Raw genomic sequence first — 25,228 nt, forward strand, 5'->3', positions numbered from 1 at the left:
TGCAACAATCATTTAGTTAACGAGTTACATTTTCATCATTTAGAATTATTATGTCAAGTGGATGAATAGGATACATTTTGAAAACATATATCTCGTGTACCCAAAATAATAGTTAATCTAATTAAATTAGTGTATAATACACGCGATAACAATACCCTAAATTGGGTTTTAATCTTTATAATAGACAGTTGGGCTTCGAGTATCGAGTTAAATTGATTCTGAATGTGTCGAAATTATGTTCTAATTTCTGCAAGATGAAGTAAACCTGCAACTACTTTACTGAACAGCATAGAAACAAGAGTTATACATTTTTTTGGATTTCTTTGTACTGAGTTGCTTCAACAGAAGGTAAATAATAAAACACCTTCGAACTTTGTAAAATACAAGAAACCCAGGGGACAATGCTACATTAAGCAAAGGTATCTTCCCTATCACCTTCTGCGGTTTCGACTTCCTCCAAGTTGCTGAATTCCAGGAAATGAGTAGGCCGATGATCCTCGTGATAGTATTCTCGAGGCGTCCCGAGTTTCATCCCGTATTTCATGCTCACAGTATGTTTCACCCCCATAAAATTGTAATTCCATGGACCGTTGTCCGGTACCTGCATGACAGAAATGGAAATAGAAAATTGATCACCAAAGAGACGAGCAAGAGTGTAAGAAGAATAAGATCACGGATGAGAACTGGAGGAGAGTATGATGTACCATGTAGAAACCGAGGAATCTATCACTCAAGAGCATTTGAACTTTCTCGTAGAAAGTTGGAAGGTAGCCATGGGGGTTGCTCACAGCATCGGTGTTGCTTTTCCCCCATTCATAACCAGAAGGGGTCAACTTATACGCGGTTAAAGAGCAAGAACCCGGAGTGAAACTGCAGGTCAGAATTATGCACTTCTCTCCATCCCATTGTTTGTTGTTTGACAAGATCCGCGCATGTGAAGCAAGGTCCTACATTCAGCATTAGATGATGATGTGAGAAAGTGTCCAGGCAAAATGAGAGTGAACAAAGTATATAGATCGGGTCAAGTACAGACCTGGGGTGACAGCTGAGGAAGTTCATTTGGTTGCGTATGCATCCATCCTAGAGGCTCCAAATCGTTCAGGAAATCATGCTCAGGAAGAGCTGACGGAAGATGAACCTGCTGGTGAGTTCCCCACTGAGGCGGCATTGCAATACAACGAATCTCTTTGACTTGAGGGTTGTCTGGAGGACTTATGCCATAAAGATACCCAGAAATTTGGGTCCGGAGGTCAGCAATACATATAAAGTTCTTCAGAATATTTTTAGGCATGATGTACGTGAATCCGGTTTCCTGCTCAAGAAAATCAATCTAAGCGAATGTTTTGCATTATAAGTACTTGATTCTAATGCGACTTCAGGATGAAATTACCTTGATGTCTTCAGAGTTCACATATATGTGATTCACACGGAGATGAAGATTTGTGGCAGATATTGCTCTGACTCGCCAGTCGGTTTTTGAACCAAATGCTGCTTGCTCATAGGGACTTGTAGTGGTGACTATTAATTCGTCTCCATGCACATTTGTGGTCCTCGTAGTGACTGCTGTGAGCTGACTAGCCTCCTTCGCCTAAATGGACAGAAAAGTCAATTTATGATTAAAAATAATACAACAATCAAGCAGCAAAACAATAAAATACTGCAATTTTTGCATGACATGAGATCACCTGTTTCTCGATCTCAGCAATTTGTTGTCGCTGTTGTGAAGGTGGAGTAATCTCAGCACCAAGAATTATATCACGGATCTCAGACTGGGTTAATGCTGATGTGTTCACATTGTTCTTCTTCGCATAGTCGGAAAGTATAAGATCTCTCAGAGCAACTTCAACCTATGTTACAATTCACAAGAGAATAAACGCACTGAGTGTCAGCAGTATTTAGAAATCATCAGTGATGCCAAATATAGTATTTTTCCCACAGAACAGAACTTTATGACAGCCACTAACACACACATGGGCATCGCCAGAAAAATCTCACCTTCATCCACTGTTCATCTGATAACGAAGGCCAGATGTGGTGAGCCTCAGTGACAATTGTCTTATCAGGCTTCAGCAACATCTTAGCCTTCTCATTGTTGACATGGAGAGCACGCAAAATCAATATCAGCCTAGAGAATGCCGTGTAAGATGAGATACTTTTCAGCCAATCGTCATAAATGTTAAACAACACCATTTGTGGCTCTGTGGCCTTCAATATTAGATCGCCAAATTTCTCAATCTTCAAGCAAGCCTGGAAAGGTAACTGTAGCTCACTTCCTTTTATCACAATATTTGGGAAATCAAGCAAGTGGACTTCCAATGGATCCAACATGCCCTTGCGAGTCACAATGATCTGCTTCGGTTGTTCCTCTACAGGCAATGACCGTACCAGAGCAGCCACTTCTTCAGCAGTTTTCCACTTGGCAAGCTGACCAAGACGCTTTTGCCCAGCCCAGACACTTGTGTGAATAACCTGTAAGAGATTTACACAAACACAGTAAATTTATGCATAAATATCAAGATATTTGGAAAAATAGCAGATTCTACAAACCAACCTTCAGGAAAAGTTGACCAGTTCTGGGGTTGAAAATAAAAATGGCACCATTAATAGGTTTGGTCGTAAGATTTCCCTCGAAAGTTTTGTGAATGGTGACTCGATAAACATTTGTGTCATCAACAAACCAGATAATCTGATTGCTAAATATCTCCCCATAGTTCTGAGATGATAGATAAGGCTCTGTAGGTTCTGAGGAATACAATTGCAACCCTTTTCTTATACGTTCTCTTAACACGTACAATGCTGGATTTGACTGCAAGCAAAAGATTCTAATATTAGCATGCCTAGCTAATTATTCGGCAACAATAAATGTTAAAACAAAAAATCACATTGCACCTTCATAATCTTGTTCATGGCCTGAGCAAGTAATGGTTTTGACCCAGGGAACCAATTTCCAAACGCAGAATGCAAGTTGTAGGCAAGATCAAGTCCTATCATTACCCCTGCACATGGAATCAATTTAGTTACTTGATCTGAGGTATCAGCACTTGTAATAAATCGTCTACTATAGAAACAGCATACCAGTTGGTGCTGGATAGATGGACATATTATCTGTTGTGTAATCCATAAATTTTGCCCTGTTATATCGTTCAATATCATGGGAATCATAGTCACCCCAGCGAAGTTGAACATCTATCCAGTATTTATTGCTGGCCTTTTGGTCGAACACATCCTTTGATTCAGCCACGAGACTGGGCTTTGACATAAGCCATCTATGAGCGGCAAAGAGGAGAATGTCAGCACACGAGCTGTTCATTTTGTAGCTCTTTCTCGGATGAATTGTTTCTTTCTGAACAGTTTCAATCTCCAGTGCGTCCAACTCTTGATCCAAAACCTGGCAAAGGTCCATCACCACACTCTCATGTATCTTCTGCCACAAATGCGCACGGAATATCTGAATCAGAGATATCTTGAGCGTTGGTATCTTTCCATGCATAAAAATCCCTGTAAGATCCAGCTGCACTTGGAAGCCAACATATACATTTGCTCGGTTTATAGTTGGTGACCACCATAGTGTAAACCTTCTGTTGGGTATTTGATTGAGCCCAGATCTTTGTGCATTGGTCAATTTCTTATACTTCATGGACTCCTCAAAACCTGAAGCTTTCTCCCAGAAAAGACCCTCCCATGTAGGGAAGCTGAAAAAACAAGGAATAAATACAGTGTCAACAAGTGGATACAGCCAAATACCAAGTAATAAAATGTTCAACCCAACATTTTCATGAAAAGGCATATCCACGTATAAGTGTAGTAAGGGTACAATAAAAATACAGTTACTTACTATGTTCCCTTAAACAATGTATGCTCAAGAATTCCTTCAACTCCTCCCAGAGCTTGAATGACATCAGTACGATAGTTGTTTAAGTTCCACAACTTCCCATCATGCCTCTGGTGTGTCCACCAAAACGGATTTTGTTTCAGGACCTGATATTGTTTAAAATCTGTTCTCACTCTCCACCCTTTGTCATAGGCAAGGGTGTGTCGATCCTTTTGAAATAGAGTATTAATTCGAGGTATTCCACGATCCCAGGAATCCTACAAATCAAATAGAAAGAAATGTCTGAACATGCTTTTATTAAAACAAACTAGCAAGAAAAATTCCCTATCAAGGAGAACACCAAAGTAAACCTAGATGTAACAAGAAAAAGCCCAACCATACTAAACCTAGACCGTTGACACACAATGTCCATAAAGAATCCACTTTTTCTTTCCATCCATTATCATGTTTTACATTGTTTGAGGTTGTGAAGAGAGAACACAACAGAGATACCTTGACAATTGCAGCTCCTAACAGTTTTAAGTGTGTAACTAATGTTATACCCCAGAAAGGCAAAATGAACCAAAAAATACAGATTGGAAAAGTAAAATAGTTTTCAGGCTTACTTCCAAATCTTCCAGTGTTAAACGTCTGTTCTGTGCCTGGGCTTCCTGCCTCTTCAATGCATATTCAGCCCAAACACGCTGTGAATCAATGAACTCACTCTCCCATGGCTGTCACAAAATCAAAGGCAATATACAGGTAAATCAAAGGCAATATAGAGGTAAACAACAGTGTGAATGTGGAGCAAAAGACATTATAAAAGCACGATTTGAATTCCTCGTACCTGGATGTAGCGATACAAATTGGGAATCAACTGGTCCTCTTCATGACTCATTCCACTTCTAAAATGAGTCACGCCAACATCTGTCTGTTTACTATGCCGAAGGTCACTCTGGGGAATCAATATGTGCCCCATTGAAAGCATTCCAAGACCTCCAATTTCCTTTGGTGTGTAAAAAATGACTGGTGGGAACCTAAAAAGGGAAGAAATTTCAAAAATATCTCAGAAGTCAGGATACAGAGCATAACAAAAATCACGAAAAAATTGCATATCTTTACCTGCTAGGCATCTTAGAGTTCAGCCCAATCTTAATACGAGTCTGTATTTTATTTTCACATTTTACTAGTAAATCTAACAGCTCCTGTGTGTGCACAGTTGCTTCACGGAAATAAGTCATAAGCCCTGCAGAAAGAAAAACTGTTCAGCGTAAAAATAAAAGCACCAGCAGCATTGCAACATTCCAGTTCAAGAATTTTGGAAGAAGCTTTGAGCTCAAGGAGATATCGAATAATTACCTATAAGAGCTGTATTCCATTTGTTGACAATCTTTGTAAATGTTGTCGAACCAGAGGACATGAGAATCTGTCTTACTCTATTCTCAAACACTTTCATGTGTTCGTCATCTACCCGTAGGAAAGCAACAGCAGTGAGTTCTTTTGTCTGTTCATTTTGGAGGTTCCAAACCCCATCTTTTGTACTGCTAAAAGCCTCTTGAGTCATTCTTATCTTTGGTAAGATACGAATTTCAAATCCAGACCTGCACACAACATTGACTTATTATGTTGCAAGTTATATGCATACGTGTGAGAGCGTATATCAATTATATAGCTGATATAAAGTTATATCGTTGAAAAAATAGAGTAACAAAAGAAATAGCAAGTTAAAGTACATGCTAAAGAGCAAGTTCGGATTGTCTTTGCTGTAGACAGACACAAAGCTGTTCTCCCATTCAAGTGTGGTGATGCTTCTAGGTAAGCGGTTCTTCATATCCCAAAAGACACTCCTCCCTAGATTGACTGCAAGATACAAAACACAATGACCAAAATGTTTGCAGCTAATTTAATTGGCTTTGATATCACAATAAAAATTAAAAATAATACTAAATACTTGAAGGTGGTTGGCAAAGAAGAGCATTACCATCATGCTTCATGAGTCGCATTCTGGCATCTCTTGGCCAGCACTTTTTGTTATTATAACCAACCATATTTTCATTGTTGGGATCAGGATGCTCTGTGAGATATCTCTGGATAAGGTCCCGAGCCTCTTCATGAGTAAAACGAAATAGTATATGAACCTTATCGATGTATCTGGAGTACAACCGAATTGGATGCCGTGTTTCGACTCTAGTGTCATGGAATGTAATAAACTCATTAGGCATCTGCGGAGGACCAGCAATTTCACTGGCTCGAGTAAGACCCAGAAGTAGAAGATCCAAGACAAGTCCAAAGTACTGCACCACAAAAGAAGCAAACTGCAGACCACGAATAAGTCCATATGAGTTTGTATGACTCATATCTTTGTACGAAAGGACAACATTATTCTTCGCAGTAACATAATCAGCTATGTTATGGTCAAGAACCAGCCGAAGAAGCCTACAAAAATATTAAAAGTTAATATAAGTGGGTGAGATTAAAACCCCCAAAAACAACAGATATAATCATGTTGCTTACCTGTTAAGCATAGTGAGATCAATTTTTTCGAAAAATTTCTCAAATTTGGTCTGAAGCATCACCACACACTGCCCTTCACTAGTGTCCCAAATGCCTTGTAAGTTATTTATACCCTGGCACCATTTGTAAACTAGCAATGGTGGTGGTTCTGAATCTGCAGGCTTAATCCAATTCGGAAAAAGGTGGCGCTTATCACCTTCGTACCACAGGTACTGATCGAGATATGCATCGGTAATCTTTTCAAGTGGTTCAATCTCATAAACTGGAATTAGATAGCTATACAAATCCATGAACTCAATGCCAACCTGCAGAGCACTCAAGTATTAGCTTAACACGTTTCTTTCCGATGTGATGGTAAACTGTAAGTTTTTCTCACGATTAAACCACAACATTTTGCAACTCATGAGAATATATACATTTCACATAAACAGTTAATTTACTTATAGGAATTTGGATTTCTTTCACAACTTACTTCTTTGAAGGCACGCTGTGTAAGCAAATGACGCTTAATCCGAGACAACGCCTCATGAGGATTGTCATAGGCCTGCTCAATCAGACCCAACTCTTCTCTTTGTAGCTGGTTTAGCCTGACAGCAACACTATAAGATTCCTTCAATCTCTCCAAAGCAAGAATGAGGAGCTTTGTGTCATGCTTGTAAGATAATGGAGGGAATGGTATAGGAGAGAATTTTCTTGATTCCAACCAATGCACAGTAGTTGTGTATATTGCCACCGCTTCCTCAGGAGTGACATATGGGCCATCTTTCAGATAGTTGTGTTGGCGTTCCTGAAGATAGTGCAAAGAAGTTGTTTCAAAATTAAGCATTACAGAGAATGTCAATAAAAACCACATGAGGAAGAAAGACTGGAGCAAACATCCAGATTACGACACAACTTGAAAACATGATAAAAAGATCCTACCTGTTCTGCCTTTAGCCAAAGGCGAGTCAACCTTCCAAGATTCTTTCGACAAACAGTTTTATCAACTGTTGCTCCTCTCCTGATACGTTCACGATTATAATGAGCGACATTCGTCCACCAATCAGCTTTTGACTTGACATAACGGAGTATCATGTTCTCAATGGGAACAGGTAAACCAGGTACCTAATACGTGGAAAGATAATTGACAACAAACTTCAGCACAAATCCAATTAAATAAAATAATGATATTACCATCAAGATCATCACAAAGATAAGTCAAACAGAAAATATACTTTCCAGGGAATATTTGCTTTCCAGCAACGCCATGCTTCACTTAAATGCTGCAAAATAGTTCTTGCTTTATTCTGTTTAATACCCTCTGCAGAGTCAAATGGGCATGGTCAAGTCAAATGGTAGGGGTAGAAAAGATATTTAAAAAATTTAAAAAAAAAACAGAACGGTTTATAAACTAACCTGGCATAGCATCAAGAACATCGTGCATGACAGCAGCACGTAGCTCCAAATCAAAGTGACTTTCAACACGCTGCTTTGTCACTGTTTTAGCCACTCCTTTGGAATGACGTCCCTCAAACTGTCTAGCAAGTAAATTCCCTAACCACCTTTCCAAGAGAGGCACTATTCCACGAAGAAAAAACAACCATACCCTCCACATAGGTGCCCAAAAACCACATCCAGGACCCTTTCCAACAGGCCCAGTATTAAATCTGTAATAAATCAAATGCTTCAAATCTTTGCACATTCGAATCTGCCTCATGAGCCTGTATTTGTACCGGTACATACCGGTTAACTGACCAACATGTGAAAAAATGTATTGCAGCCCATCTGCCAACTGAAATGCATCGACGTTGCCCAACCGGAACTGAATATTCGCATCAACAACAAGCTTTGTCAAACGCAGAATTTCACGACAAAGATGAAAAGCATTACCAAACCGTGATTTTTTACGTTCCTTGGTAGTAAGGGTCTTCACAGGCTTCAAGTTAAAATTATAGTCAAGGTGGAGGTAGTTCAAATTCTTCCTATGGATCAGTAAATTCAGCATATTGTACCCTTGCTTACAAACTTGAAGACCGGCTTCAGCCCAATCGAGTTCAGTAGTCTGGAAAAACTTTGTGGCTTGCAGAGACCTGAATAAGTGCTTCTTTTTCTGAGCCTTTGGGGGTCGGTGATGCAGCTCATTCAACACAAAGCATTTCAACAGTTTCTGGTAACTGACTCGAACTTTAACAGGGTATGATGGAGGACTGAAGAAATGCAATCAGGAGAATATAAGGAAAATAGACATTGACTGTTTAGATAAAGAAATCCTTCAACATGCATAACTAAACAAATTGAAAATTGAAGCTTACCAGTGTTCCTTAAACCATTCAGATACAAGAGGTATATCTTCAGCCCGCCGCATCCGACCAGATCGCATGTTAAAGGGGCGTGGGGCAAACAACAGTGAAATTCCAGCAGCTGTAGTGTCAGTGTAGATTGGAGTGCCGGAAAGTAATGGTTCAATCTCCTCGGGCAAGACAAAATCATCATCTTCATCTTCTTCATAATTCTTCTTATCTCGCCTATCTTTATTTGTACTTGTTATTGGGTGAATCAGAGGATCGTAATAAAATGCAGGTAAATCAGGATCCTCAGTTTTTATGTACATCACCATCGGAATGTGATAGATACAAAGCTTTACTTTCCTGGGTCTATTATTATATAGGTGAGGGAATGCAATCCTGTACTCAGTCCTGAGAGGAGACCGGATGATAAGTTTATTAATGTCATTAAATTCATTCCAATCTTCATCACCTTTCTCCATGTCGCGATACAAAGGTTCAAACTTAGGTCCACCTGCCAAAGGACATCTCATCAGAGCATATTCATGAAAAGAGACAAACATGGACGATAATCATAATCTTCACTAATCAATCTAGAAAACACTAGAGCACAGAACTAAATATTAGGAGAGGAGGAACTGTAGAAGGCATGCAATGGAGCTCTCCACAGATATTGTGTCTCATTGCACAATACATAGATGAAATAAGTTCAAATGTAAACAAATACACTAACACGTAAAAAATTTGAAAACTAATGCTTCTGCAGTAAAGTATGAAACCATATCGATCATACCAGGAATGCACATGTTCAGTGCCTTTGCAGTGAAAAATGACTCCATGTCAAAAAGATAAAAATAATTGCCATCCGTCAAATCAGAAAGCAACTGCCCAGAAAGCCGGTGTAGTGTGGCCATAATTGGAAGTGACAGATGCCACTTCCGGTAGCTGGGTCCGTTTATAAGTTTTGTTTTGACAAGAGGTTTATGATCATAGAACCAAGTATGAACCGCTGAATCTTCTTCCTCATCCATCTCTAACTGGATTGGCTCCAAGGGATCCACATCTAGGATATTATCAGCATAGTCCAGTGGGGGTTCCTCATCATCAAATGGAGGAAAGCGCATTCTCTTGAAGTGTCGTCTGTCTCTTTTCTCTCTTCGCATCATGATCCACATAGTTCCCCACTGAAAGATTATCATATGCAATGTAAACATAAATTCAGAACTATGTGATGTTCAGAATAGATCAAGACTCCCAGAAAAAGGTTACTAGACAACAAAGAGAAAGCTGAAAACAAGTGTAGCCTTGCACCCATAAAGCCATACCTGTGCTAAATAGATTGGTTCAACAACCCATGGTATTTCATTTACAAAGGTGATAGCACCAGTAATATGGTAAAGAACCTTCACTTCACGAACCTATGGACACAAACCAAAAGCAAATTAATGCATGGCTCCTTGTACCGCATCACAAATCATTCAAGAGGAAAATCAAATATCACACCATTCATCAAACATGAATACCTGTTCCCAAGGCATGGGCATATTTTCAAGAAGTTTATATACAGCATGCGGGACAAACTTAAGAGCTCCTAAATAAACACGTTTGTCGTGACGAAATTTCTTTGATGACATATCACCATGGTCCCTGCCAAATAAGAAAATGGAAATCCAGATTGTTAAACTATCAGGAGAAGCATATATAAAGTGGGGGTAAGAGAAAGCCCCGTCAAACTATTAATCAGCTAAATAACATAAAACAGAGTGTATGTATGGAAGTTGTAAACAAAACTTTCATCACAAATACAGCGAGTACGTCGTAAATGGATGCTAACTTGCTAAGTATTGCTAACGTGGTTGTAGACTTGTAGATGTAAAAGGATGAGAGAGTCGTCAAACAAATAGATATGAATGGTAAGAATGAGATGTTTATCTTAGAGAAGCAAGAGGCCAGTACTTGAAATTCAAAGTGTGATCGAAGGACACTTATAAAGAGATAAAGAAAATTTTAGTAAATGACGTCGTCGTAATTAAATAGACAAAATATCAACTTGCATCATCGGACAGCATGAGTTTAGCTGTTAGAAAATAAAAGGCGAAAAAATTATCATGATGGAACCAACCGAAACAAATTCAAGTATTAACCTCTAAAAAAACAGGACATGTTTTCCCTTTCATTATCATCAGTTCTTTCACCACCACCGCCAGGTATGGCTAGGCTTTTATAATTCTTTGTCCAAAAATGCCAGTAAAATCATATAATCAGCCAAACTTGCAAATTTTCCAGGATTCTGAATGACATTGGCATAGAGTTTTACCTCCAGGAACAGTATGGAATAAATACCGGCAGTATATAAACCTTAAAGGTGACAGAATCACGAGTGAGATCACTCACTGCTAACTGGCTTAAGTTTCATAGGCTGCGTCTAATAAATCAAGGAAAACCAAATTCTCGACCCAAAAAAAGGAGATCTCGTAAAACTTCGAAGGGCAAAAAATTTTGCCAGAAAAGACTCTTAATTTGCCAGGCAGATAAAGGAAGCACTATCAGAGGGTAGTTAAATAAACCATCACCAATCAATAGCAACGTTTAAACATAAACAACTAAAAATCTTCCAAAAAAAAAAAAAACTAGGTAACACATCTTAAGACTAATGCAAGCAAGAGTTTGAATAGTAAGTAAGCAGTATAGAGATGCAAGGAAACATACCGAATGATTTTCCTCACGTGTTCGGGTGGCATGTCCTCCTTCTGCGTCTCAACAAACCCGAACTTCCTCTTATCGCTATACCGTTTCGAGTTGAGCTGCATCCACTTCCTGGCTCTCTCGTCGAGCTGCACCTCGCTCGGAACCACTGTGTACGATGGCGGCAAAGAAGGCGGGTGAGGAGGAGCAACCGGTGGCACCCCGCTCGTTCCCGGAGGAGGAGGAGGAGGAGGAGGCATCCCCACAGCTCCGCCGCTTCCACCCGTCCCCGGCGGCGCCAGATTGTTCATACTATTATTCCACATTTCTTGACCGTTGCTGTACATGATTTTCACAGGAAACCAAACATGAATTCAAAGTTGAGAGATTTTGGGGAATTCTAGTAGGGTTTAGGGGGGTTCCGAAGCTAAACGAGTGATTCAAGCGTCTCTTCTCTTCTCAGTGGGTCTAGAGAGAGAGAGAAATCAAGTGAATCTCGATATGGGCTGGAGTTTATATACCGTTACTTAATGGGTAATAAGACGGTCTATTTCACCGACTGTGTGCCGTGTGGGCTGGTTCCATTCTGGGCTTTTTGCGTTTTGGGCACTTGGTATTCGTTTCAATTTGGGCTCTGCATTTGATGTAAGTAATAGGCCCGGTTGAGGTTGCGATTATCGAATGGATCGATGTAAAGCTAAAAATTTTCAATAGTAATTGTGATTAAATTAATGGAATTAATTTTAAATTATTTTGTTCGTTATTCGAATACATTGTTATTATGCTGTGTAAAATAATTACATAAAGTGATTGATTGCTTTTTGTTTTCACAATTTTTTTCTGGAATGCGGGTGTGTCAGCCAGGTGCAAACGTATCAATTTGCGTAAAAACACGATGAAAAATCTAACTTCAATAAATCGAATGAAAATGGATACAAACTTGATTGTCGGTTCTAATCTCCTAATAGAATGACTTACCAAGAATAAAGAAAAACTAAAGAAACCACAATGGAATTTGTGGAAATAAAAAATTTCTGACTTTATTTAGGTAGTGTTTGCAACCTTTAAAAATAAGTGATTATGAAGATTTTCTTAACAATTTTGTTAATAAATTTTCATAATCACTTATTTTTAGAGGTTGCAAACATTATTTTATATTTACAATAAACTATAGGAAGTTACAAAGCATAACAATATAATAAACTTTTGCTGGAATTTAGAAATTGAACGATTGAATGAAAACTAGTCTAAGAAATTGAAATTGATTGAACTCATGAAGCTATGAAAATTTGGGAGTGTTTGCAAGTTTGATGAGTTGTTGATTCTCCCTTATGTGTGTCGATCTCTTCTTTTGTTCAAAATCTGAGAATTTTTCGACTCTCCACCCCACTGTATACGATCTTTGCCACAATCTTTTTTTATCATAATTTCTTGTCCGCTTCTCACCATTCGAAATAATTTGAAATAATTATTGGGTTTTTTTCTGGTCGACTTTTTTTGCTACAATTTCTTCTTGTGCTTGGACTTTTCACGTATTGGGTGATTTATTTTTTTTTGGTGCAAACAGCTTTTGATTTTTAAATCTATAAATTAATCAAATAACCTATTAAGCGCTTCCAAAACTCGGTTGATGGGATCCTAATACAAGGATAATATGTTCAGACTACATCCAATAATCGAATCCTAGACGGCCACACGTTGTAATGCTTTTTAGAAACCGCATTCGTACATTTTTATTTGATTTAATTTATGTTTAGCGTTGTCGATCCCTCAAGTTTAAAGGTTGAGGGTAGTATTTAGTAGAGCCGTCAAACGGGTCAACCCATGGTGGGGCGGGCCGGCCCATCAAAAACTCACATTTTGGCGGGTCAAGGGTGGGCCGACCCACCATCCTGGCGGGCTGAAAATCCTCAACCTAATCCAACCCAAGGTGGGTTGCGGGTTAGGCGGACCTGCCCGCTGGTTGGCTCACGACAAATAAAAATAAATAATTAAATGTTATAATTAATTATAAATATTATTTCATATATAAATATTAATAGAAACATATTAATAAAAATTTTAATTATTTATTTCATGTATTTAAATTTTATATAAAGTAATTAACACAAACAAATTTCAATAACTTTTATTAAAAAATACATATATCACAATAAAAATAAAATTAATTAATTAATTCTCCATGCCCACGGGCCAACCCAAGCCCGCGGCGGGCCAACCCACTCGGATCACGGGCCTAGGCGGGTTGGCCCATATAGGCCCACCTTTTGTTGGATTGAAATTTTTTCAACTCAACCCACTTAAATTGGCTGGCGGGCCGGGCCGACCCGGCGGACCTAACCCAAATTGACAGCTCTAGTATTTAGACACATTTCTTGATATTTTTCGACAACATGCAAAAAATCATATCATATAATTTTTCAGAAAATAAGTATACTACATTAATGTCGATGCTTAGGAATGGCAATGGGTCGGGTATGGGTAGGATATCGTGCCTCCATCCCCATACCCATACCCATACTCATCGGATATTTAATTTCATCTTCATCCCCATACCCGTCGGATGATCGGATATCCATACCCTACCCATATACCCATTTATTGTATATACTCCATAAAAATAATTTTTTTAAAATTTTAATTATTTGATAAATTATACTTATTTACTAGATTTTTATATCAAAATTTTTAAGATAATAAAAAAATAAAACACCGAAAAAAATTTACAACCAAAGACTTATATGAAAAATAAAACTTCTAAAAAATAGCATTAGTTTTATATTAATAATTTTCATTATTTCATCCAACTAACATAATTCAACAAAAAAAAATTAAATTAGCATTTATTTACTATAAATTAATATGTATATATATATATATATATAATCGGGTATGGGTAGGATCCACTACATCCTCCTCCATCCCCATTTACGAGATCATCAAACCCATTTATCCATTTATTTAATCGGGTCCAAAAAATGTCTTCATACCCTCCTCCGTTCGGGTCGGATATCGGGTTTCCCATCGGATTCGGAGGAAATTGCCATCCCTATCGATGCCAGTTTTTTTCCTAAACAAATGACAAGCAATGGTATTACTGTGTTTGATTGAAGGATAAATAATCGAGAGTGATTATATACTGATCATATATTGATTTGAAATGATTAGATAAAAAAATTAAATAATACGATGATTGATCAAGGGTTCGGTGTAAACTGATTGGATGTGATATTACAATATTTTTTAAAGTAAAGTGACCATTATGAGCCTTTTGAAGGTAAAGTAACATTTTATATTGAGTTAATTAATTACATGTGTCTCCGTGATGTTTGTATTAATAATTTTAAAAAAAAAACACACACACGCAGTTAACTTCGGAAACTATATCTATTGAGCTTTGTATTAATCCTAAATTTAGATCCGTTAACTTTAAAAGTTATATATATCTTCCTTGAAATATATGTTCATCTAAAGAATTAGGCCTTGTTTGGTACGTTGGATAGAGACATGATAAAGTATTAATCACTCAATTATCTGATGTTTGGTTGGTTTCTGTTCAAACTCATTGGCACGTGAAATAGGGAGAAGCCCGCACGGTAGCCATTATTCATTGGACAAATTATACCACAAATATAGGTGTGATAATTTATGTAAGTCTGTGATTAACGTATAAATTTACTAAGATATCCCTACACATTTTTTAAACTCAAATGGATTTTCCCTCTATCCAAAAGCTAAGTTCTGTGTATTTTTTGAAAAAACCATCAATGCTCATGGTTAAATTTTTTTTTTCCTTAAGCACAAAATGTTCATACAAAAGAATTTATAATTATAAAAAAATATTACAAAACTCAAAAAGAGTACAATGATTAGAATTTAGAAACGGTAGAATTATCTTGGGTTTTAATATTAATACTGAAGTAAAAAAAATTTCGATCTAATATTTATTTTCTTGTTTTTTGCTTTTAGTTTGGTTCTGCCTTGAATGTTGGGAGATTTTGGTTATTTTGCTTTTAATTTGGTCAATAGTATTTCAATGTTGGGAATTTTGGTAGTATAAGACGAGAGAAAAACAAATATTGATGTCGAAAATTTTGGAAACAATGGAGGAGATGAAGAGCACACAGAGAAATGCAATGAAAATAAGGGCAAAGAAGACGAGTAATGCACACAAACCAAAAAAAGAATAGAAAGAGAAAATGTACTAGAAAATGAATTAAATTTCTAAAGCCAAAAAAATATTATTTATTTATAATGACAAGGGTAAAAAAGTAATTTTAAAATTTATCATTATCTCAATCCCAATATTAATCATTCAAATCAAACATATCATTATTTGTTTCAATCATATACAATTCTTTCCATAATTTCAATATATTTTATCCTTATATTATCGTATCTATGAAACCAAACGTTGCTTTAGGTTATAACAACCTCGGAGAATGCATCTACTGTTTATAATATAAGATTCATACCACCTCGGAAAGTGTATACATGTACTTTTAAAAAATAACTGTGTTTTTGTAGTTATTGTAAAATTAAGTGGATGAAATGCAATTAACTATTCAAAGATATTGTTATAGTGCAATCAACGGCACTAGACCTTTATGATAATAGATAATTAGCACGTTTCCCAATAGGAACAATATATCAAGCCGAGTACGAAAATTATTAGGCTAGGACGTCATTTGGTTCGTAAGATTGATGATAAATCGATAAGCATAGATAATATAGCAATTTAAAAACTATGATAGTTTGTAAATTGATAAATCTATAAATATAGATAATATAGCAATTGAAAAACTCTGATAGTTTGTAAAATTTCAGTCAAACGTTGAATAAAACAAAGATGTGTATGAAGAGATGGTTTTTCGGTATACCGTATCAAAAATATTGATATGAAAAAAATTCATATCGATACCGATATCGAAATTCTGAAATTTTGATATGGAAAAAATTAATATTGATATTGTTTAAATACTGAAAAAAAATTTGGTATACGAAAAAAATGTCTGTATATCAAAAAAAATTCGGTGTGCAAGGACGAAGCTATCCTTTGGCTAAGGTGGGCTCCAGCCCCACCAATTTTTTAAAAAAATTAGTAGTTTAAAATATTTTTAAAAAAAATGTTGAGCCTCATGTAAAAAAAAATATTAACTAAAATTTTTGAAGTAAAACTTGATTTAAAAAAAAACATTTTAAAAGATCGAAAATATCGTTTAATTTAGTTACTGGTCAAGATAATAGATTCTTTTTTGTTTGATTTTTTTGATCTTCATAGTAAAGTTCGATCTATTAGTTTTATTGAAAAAAAGTTAATTCAATTATAGAAAGTTCGGTTGATTTTAAGTGACTTTTCATACATATATATTGTCTAACACGGGGCGGAGCCAGCCCCAGGTATTTTCAATCCTGGCTCCGCCTCTGTTGGTACGATATGCCAAAAATTTGATATTTTGATCTGGTATATCAGCTTTAGTGTATCAATTCATTTCTCATTTTTCGAGTAAAACGGTGAATGTACAATATACGCATTTTTAGTGTAGGGTTTACTCGGAAATTAGCTTGTGAAACAAAATGTATTATCGACCAACAGAGATTAATTAGGGAGTGATTGTTAGTATTATGGTACCTTTGTCCACCAAATCAAACGCAGTTTTCATGAGATGGATCGTCTGATTTATAATAATAAAGAAAACAACATAAAACAGATTACAAAATCAAGTACTAAATTGACCTCTTGGATTTAGACAACAAATGATGAAAATCCTAACGACCCTTTTCCCATTTGTCTTGTTGTTACTATTATTATTGATTTATCATGACAACTGTATCTAGCAAAATTAAAGCAATCAAACAGCCTGGACATTTCCATGTCCTTTTAAGACAAAATCATTTATCAACATATATAAAATCTTGTAAACATAACAACTAAAATTTATAATATGATTTAGCAAATATCGTGCATGCAGTTGTCAATAATGGACTACATCGGATCCATTCATATGAAATTGTCTTTTTGTTTGGTTTTTTTTTTTCAATTCCAGCGTCTCACAAATTATAATTACAGAAAATTAACCCGATATATTATTCTTACGTAACATGATATCTGAAATCAGTACTTTCTCGAACGAAACTGTCTCACAAGATTTGCGAGAGAGGAGTATCCAACTCTGATGGTCTAAACTTGAGTCATTGAACTTATGCAGAGCTTCTCACTTGCAGTGTTCAAGAAAATGTGTACACTTGCGAACAAAATACTGTTTATAATAATCTGCATACTAATTAATTTATGCACAGAAATCAAATCCAATCACATCAAATCATCACATGCAACCATATCATTAATTTATCCCTTTGGATTTATTGTGTCACCCACATATAGATAGATAGTGGTTGTTACTTGTTATGAGAAAACACAACATTAATTTAAATATAATAAAATATTATGTTTGCGTCTATTTACCTACTAACTAGTAAAAACATTAATTATAAATTGCATTGCGGACAAATTCCAAGTTGTTAATTTGGTAGTCCAACTTGTAATCCTAGCTCGTGTATCTATCCACACCAAGAACTTCATCGACCTCTTTATCGAATGGAAATAAAGTTTTCAAAATGAGATTTTATATTGAACAATAGTTGAACTTCACTTATTTTTTCAAAAAAAGCAATTTCAAATGATATATAACAAATGACAATTGTCCAAAATTCTAGTGGCTTCCGCTGAAAAATTCCACCCTACATCTAGAGTTGTACCCCAAACACGATCAATGACCTATTGATTTTTGCTTCGAATAAGCAAACTCAAAGGGATGACGATTGACGTTAGTGGTGGGACTGGGAGGTGATCGTCTGGGGTACAATTTTATTATAGCAAATTTTTTTTGAAGCTATTATAGCAATATGTAACGATCGTATTCATCAGGACGGTTTTCAAAAAATTAAAGGATTTAGGTGAATTTTTAAGGGGATGTCCTATAAATTTTTTTTATTAAATATCGAAGCGATTACTTCATCTAATAATCAAATTCTAAATTTCTGCAACTAAAAATAATGACATACAAGAATGCTAATAAAAAAACAAAAAAAAAACTCAAGGAACTCCTTAATTAATATCATGAGACGTAGATAAATCAATGCATAGTTAAACTTCGTAGCTGTAAACGACTTCTGTCGGGTCTTTTTGTTGACGGTGTTTTCACACAGGATATGGAAGTTATTCGGCAACACATTGTTCAGTATTTTACTTCTCTTTTCTCAACAGCTCCCTCTTCTAGTTCTAGTCGCCGGGACTTTTCTTTCTTAAATCAGGTGATTCAGCAGACGGTCTCTACGGCTGAGAACCGGACACTCTGTGCGGTTCCAACATTCCTGGAGGTCAGAACAGCTGTTTTTGATTTATGCCCGGACAGTGCTCCGGGTCCGGATGGTTTCAGCGGTGCCTTCTTTCAAAAGGCATGGGATATTGTGGCCGCGGATGTCAACGCAGCGGTGATTCATTTCTTTCGCCAGGGCACATTACCTACAGGTTTCAATTCGAATTTTTTGGTGCTCATACCGAAGACTCCAGAGGCAGCTAGGGTTGAGGATTTTAGGCCTATTGTCCTGGGGAACTTCCTGTTCAAAGTGTACATAATAGAATAAGAATAATCGAACTAAAAAAGCATAAATAATTTATTTTTGTCACAAAAAATCTATAAAAAATACAAATTATAATTTAAATACTAACAAATGCAATAAATAATTATAATCAAATAGAGTGAGAATAAATCAGTCGTAAATTAATTAAGCAAATAAATAAATTAATCACAATATTCTAGACTCTTACATACCACAAATCAAATCAATTATTAAATAAAAATAAAAACATCAATCACAACACACAACTAGACCAGAAAATCATATTCAATAATTAAAAAAACAGATAATTCACCCAATTCGAAAAACTTAACTCACCCAAATAGAACAATTTAACTAGAAAAAGAGTTTAAAAAAAAAAAAGGTTTCTAAGAAAAAAAGTAAAAAATTGACCAATGTTTCAATTTTTTTAAAAAAATAATCAAGAGACTCTCCAAAATTTTAATAGGGTAAAAAGATAATAATAAAAAAAATTGATAAAGTTGAGGTTTCCCCGAAGAGGAGGCCCTAGGCGGCTGTCTAAGTGATATCACCTTTGAGCCGACTAGCTATGATCATATTCATACATGTATATATATATATATATATATATCCGTGAGACTGATCAATCCTACTCATATATTCAATGTGAATTTAATATTTTTGACATAAAAAATAATCTTTTTTTATTGATCAGGTTAAATTGAAGATTCATCTTACAAAACCACGTTATGTTTTTTCATGAGAGTCTTTTTAAAACTTTTTATACTAATTATATGTGATATTATCGAATATTTGGCTCATCATTTACATTAAGACAAAACAATGAGAAATCCAAAAAAAATCACGTCGTGCTTATTTGTTTTCCTTTTCAACTCATCAAAACTTATGGATCTTAATCAGTCTTTATTGACTTTAATATGTGAATTTAATCATAATACTCACATGTATGCATATAATTGGACAATGGGATGTGAAGAAATATTGGAAATTTAGGATAAGTAGGAAAATAGGGGCCCCCTGGTTTAATAATTTTCAGAGTATCATGCTTGACAGTACACCACGCGTGCACTTAAACAGTGTTGTACCATCCTTTTTCGTTTTGCCCATCCAATATATACATATACGTACACACACATATATATAATATATATACACACACATACACGTAGTGTTTTGATATATTGTACAACGATCACGAGGGATTATATGAAAATCGGCTGATGTGATATTCATTTATTGGATGTATATAATGTCACATCAGCCGATACTCGTGTAATTATCCACGATGGTTGTCGAGGAGATCAATATCATGTACATACATATATGTGTGTATACATTTATGCATAATATTATCAGATGAATCAAGCGATTAAAATTAGAGTTATAATCATTAAAGTAATCCAATGATATATGAATACACTTACGTTACGTACAAAACATCATTTTTAACTGTCGTCAATCGTGCATATAAAATATATATATATAGATATATTAGACTATTCTGGACAAGTTTTTTTAAAAAATCTACTATAATACGATACTTAAAAGCCACAAATATGGTAGTGGGAGCATTTTAATAATGGTTGATTTAGGTAAGTACATCATCGATCATCTCGTCTAGGCATTAAACACTAATTAAAAGTTTGTTCACATCTCATAACAAGTGTTCAATCTAGGGTGCGAGACTCGTGTCGGTTTGAGTCGAGTTCGAGTGTTTTGACAAAATATTTCGATTGTCGAGCTCGATCGAGGCTTCAAAAGCTTAAGATTATATCAAATATGAATCAATGATTACAAATTATAACTTACAACACGTGATAAAAACTCTAATAAAAATAATGTTCGAAGTAATCAAGCTCTAGTCGAAGTTAGATAAAACCGCGTAATTTGACCGTATGTTTAGACAAACCATATATAAGGATATTGTAAAATATAATTGTCTTTTTGGAAAAATGGATTGAAACTCTTTTTTTGTCCACGGGTACTTTAAGAACCTAGTAAAGTGCCAAAAAATTTGTGGAATTTGTGTACTCTAATTTTGTTATCCAAATACAGAATAATATCAAGATATATATGCTAATCTCAAGCAAACAAGTGGAAATAATTTATTTAATATTCACTCGCAGGCGAGATGGATAGGATCATAGGACTACTTTATGTGTACTGATTACAATTAACTAAGCATTTGATGTTTATCTTTATGATTGCGGCTTCTCTCTTCGTTATTTTTCCTTATAAACAAAATTAAAGAAAATAATTTAGTAATACGATTAGGCACATAATCAGGGCCGATCCTAACAATTTTTGGGTCTGAGTCTAACTTTTAAAAAAGACCCCTAATTCATAATGTACATTCATATTATTTTAGACTAAATACAAATTTTTTGATTTAAACAACGTGCAATAGTTAAAATATTTCTATTTTAATTGAGTAATAAGATCAAACATATACAAAATGATTACCATAAAACAACTCGTCTGACAGTTTAGAGCTAACAATATTGATCAAATTGTTTAGAAATTTTTTTTTCTCAATTAATTATAGCATAACCAATTCATTCAATCTTTTCTAATGACATGGTTTATTCAGGAAATGTTTTGAAGAACTTTAAATTTGAGAAATTTTGTTTTGCACTTACAAATGTAAAAAGTATAGTCAACAAGATTTTATAAGCAATGTAAGCATTTGATAAATATCCATCTATTTTTTTCAAGTAATTCACTACATCCATTGCCGATTTTGTTTCTCTTTGTCATGATAACTTCAAGAATATCAACCCGAAAATAAATCGTCTTCATTAATATCAGACAACCACTATGAGTCCAGAAAATATGTTTTTATATTGATCCAATTACATTACTATATAATAAATTTAGGTAATAAAAAAGATTTTTTGTTTTTGGGCAGGGAAAGATAATTTATATTTGAAAAAAAATTATCAAGAGACCTAGGAATAATAAACTTCATAAATAAATTTATCAATAGACCCAAAAATAATAAAAAAAAGTTTATATTATGCAGTAGACAAAAAAAAATAATTTCATGTGATATGAATGAAAAAAGCCCAAGAATAATTAATTTATATTGGATCAATTTACACTTTTATATAATAGTTTTTTTCCAAAATTATGGGTTCCAAAAAAAAATGAATCCGAGTTTGACGACTCTTCTGCCTCCAAATAAGAACCGCCCTGCACGTAATCGAGATTAAATATTTTCATCATCTCAAGCGATCTTAAATATGAATTTTATCGATTGTGTGAGATATTTAGTTAATTGTTTCAAGTAAAAATCTTTCACGTGTGAATTCGATAAAGTAGTTGAAATGGGACGATTTGTTATTCCATCTTAAAGTCTATAATTAAATCTATAAATATTGTTGAAAAAATTAAAATTTAAAACAATTAAATCTTTTATTTGTCAACTTTGGGCATACAAAAAATATAAATATTTATAATTTATCTATGTTTTCAACAACGGAGAAAGTAGGGGAAGTTTGTCCACTTCCCACAAGTTCCTTGGAGTTTAAAATGGTATTAGGTAACTAGGTTCTTAACTCCACAAACTTTACAATATAATAATGTAGGCGCATGTATCATATATAAACTACTTTATAAAATAAATAATTATGCTTTTGAAAATTCGATCGGCATGAAACATATATTCGTTCCACTTTGATAAATATTATTTGTTGGATATTCGTGATATTATTTGAAGCACATTAGAATTAATTGGAAATATTTGAGATGCACTGTTAAGAGTCGATTTAGAAATGGTTAAGGAATTTCCGATGATTTGATTTGATTTGATATGGCCCTGATGCGGTGGGTTATAATAACCGTTCATTTGACCTCGCCTCTTAGAGAAGTAACATATAGGGGACTGATCAATAGAACCACGGAAATTGAGATAATTAACAGTGCAATATTTGCTTCGTATTTGTTCGAATTCGGCATGCTTATTTTGTTTTGAGATTATGAAATATACATGTGTACATGTAAATATATTTTTGGTGTTTATCATGCTCGATCGGCCCCCACTTGCTGATTGTTTTCCAAAAAACTCACCCCCTTACTTTCCTCCCCAGATATCGAAGAAAAGTTAAAAGAGGATGAACAATATGCATTCTGGGGTTGGTGATCAAGTTGAAGTTTTATTAGTAGTTATTTTCTATTATTTTGTCGCTTCCGCTATTGCCGTATTTCCTATTTTATAAAAACATATTTGATTATGTAAAAGACTGGTTGAAGGCTGTTATCTATACTACGTGGCTTGTTGTTTTTTAATTCGAAATGTTAAACAACGCCGATGTCAACTAGGCCCGGTTTCGGGGCGTGACATAACAATGGTTATCTAGCTCAACATGTATGACTCCAAAAATATGTCGATAATCGATAGTCTATCTGACACTACTTTTATTTAGTGAGATGAAATTACATATAATAAATCATATTAGGACTATTAAAATGATTTTGAAGGATGTTGAATAATGATGAATAAACAATAACAGTTTTACTTTGAGTTATTAATTTTGGGATCGAAACAATGATTAATATACGAATAACAGTTTTACCATCCACCTATATTAAATAATATTATGTTTAATTTTGTATTCATATATAATTTGGATTTGATTATTTTTTTAATATTGTAAATTATAATTGATTCACAATTGAGTAATTTTCACGTATCAAAATTATTGGGTATAAAAATATGTATCGTTTTAAAATAGTTAAAATTGATAATCCGAGTTATAAAAAATAGAGAGAGAAATTGGGGAGAAAACAAAGGAATTAAAGGAGATTATATTATGATTTATGTAGATTTTTTTCACAAATATTGTTCAAAATATGTTATACCTTATGTAATTAAGGATGAAACATATCATCAAATAATGATTGAATGACGAGCCTTGAGATTTAAGAAGAATTGATTTTTTTAAAGTAAACAATGGATGAGGTTGGATTAACAAACTCATCCTATGGTTATCAAACCAAGTAAACACATAAGATATAGAGTTTATGATTAGATATCAGATTCGAGACTCAATTATAACAAACTAATATTCAACTTCAAGTAAACACACCAGATATAAAGTTTATGATAAAGTATCAGATTCGAGACTCAATTATAACAAATTAATATTCAACTCCAAATATATGTCTATAGGTATATTAAAATTAAAATTAAAATATTGTGTAATGTGAATCAATAAATGAAAGTTATGAAACAATATATAATATAATATAATGGATGGTGCAAGCAAAGCAAGTGGATAAGATGATATTAAATAAAAGAGTCCTGAGGATGATATATGGTATTAGACAAGGCGTGCATTTCACATTTATTGTACCCTTGTGTTTTGTTCAATCAAGTGTCACGCTCTTTGATACCACACATTAAATTTTGAATAGGTTTTGTTTTGTTTTTGTTTTTGTTTTTTAAATCAAGTTAACTCATGTGAGCAATGAAAAATGATAATGAGTCAATCAGTTCATAAATTGAACTCAAAAAATAATATTTTGTATTAAACTTTTAATTCACAAATATAAGTTGACATGCTGTTATTTAATTTTTTTTTTGGAAATTATATATATATATATATATATATATATATAAATATTTATTTATCTCTTTACGATTTTGGTCCACAATATTTACAAATTGCAATTTAGGTTGTTATTTTCACTTTTCGACAATTTTAATCACTTTTTGACGTGACATTTGACATATAAACACGTGTCGCTGATGTTGTACAAATATGATGATATGATGTGTGCATTATCATGTCAGTATTTTCGATACAAAATGACTAAAATTGTCAAAACTTGAAAGATTTATGATTAAAAGTTAAATTTGACAACATAAAAAATCAAAATTACAAATAAATAAATAAAAAGGACATAAAGGATGTTTCTCTTTTCTTTTTCTTTTTTTAATTACATCAGGGATGAGGTTTTTTCCCACCTTTTGTCTATATCTAAATTCTAACTTAGGTCTTTTTTAATAAGAGAAGTATATGTTATTGCACTATAATATGATTTTTTTTAGATATGGTCGATATGCATTTTGATGTTATCTATTTTTCGAAAATTACATGAAAAAACGTATTGTTTTTTATAACTAAAAAATGAAAAAGCTGATAAAGTTTAAATGCTTATGTAAACATTTATTTGCATCTTCCAATTTTCTTATTTTTGTACCCATATATTTGTGTGCGGTCATCTCTCAAAATAATTCCTAGTTCTATGAAAATCTTGATTAGTCACAATCGTTTATTTGATCATTGACACACACACGCGTATTGTTTTTAGCATTATTTTTTTAAAT

General features: G+C 34.2%; 1 protein-coding gene across 1 annotated transcript; it reads right to left on the reverse strand.

Annotated features, from left to right (window-relative positions):
• Nucleotides 1-255: 255 nt before the first annotated feature.
• On the reverse strand, nt 256-11,754 carry LOC140865814 (pre-mRNA-processing-splicing factor 8A). The gene is made up of 26 exons (XM_073270587.1): nt 11,299-11,754; nt 10,113-10,236; nt 9,915-10,007; nt 9,383-9,773; nt 8,617-9,103; nt 7,721-8,511; nt 7,540-7,625; nt 7,247-7,429; nt 6,798-7,112; nt 6,326-6,630; nt 5,793-6,247; nt 5,545-5,671; nt 5,171-5,412; nt 4,934-5,057; nt 4,659-4,848; nt 4,438-4,545; nt 3,836-4,089; nt 3,076-3,692; nt 2,890-2,996; nt 2,552-2,806; nt 1,996-2,469; nt 1,686-1,847; nt 1,391-1,588; nt 1,034-1,312; nt 705-947; nt 256-601 (listed from the first exon to the last, which is right to left on the reverse strand). Exons 1-26 carry the CDS (start codon nt 11,619-11,621, stop codon nt 410-412), a joined length of 7,125 nt encoding a protein of 2,374 aa, XP_073126688.1. The 5' UTR covers nt 11,622-11,754; the 3' UTR covers nt 256-409.
• Between the last annotated feature and the right edge of the window lie 13,474 nt (nt 11,755-25,228).

Source organism: Henckelia pumila, chromosome 4 (genome assembly GCF_033568475.1).
Source record: "Henckelia pumila isolate YLH828 chromosome 4, ASM3356847v2, whole genome shotgun sequence".
In the NCBI taxonomy this organism is placed as follows: domain Eukaryota; kingdom Viridiplantae; phylum Streptophyta; class Magnoliopsida; order Lamiales; family Gesneriaceae; genus Henckelia; species Henckelia pumila.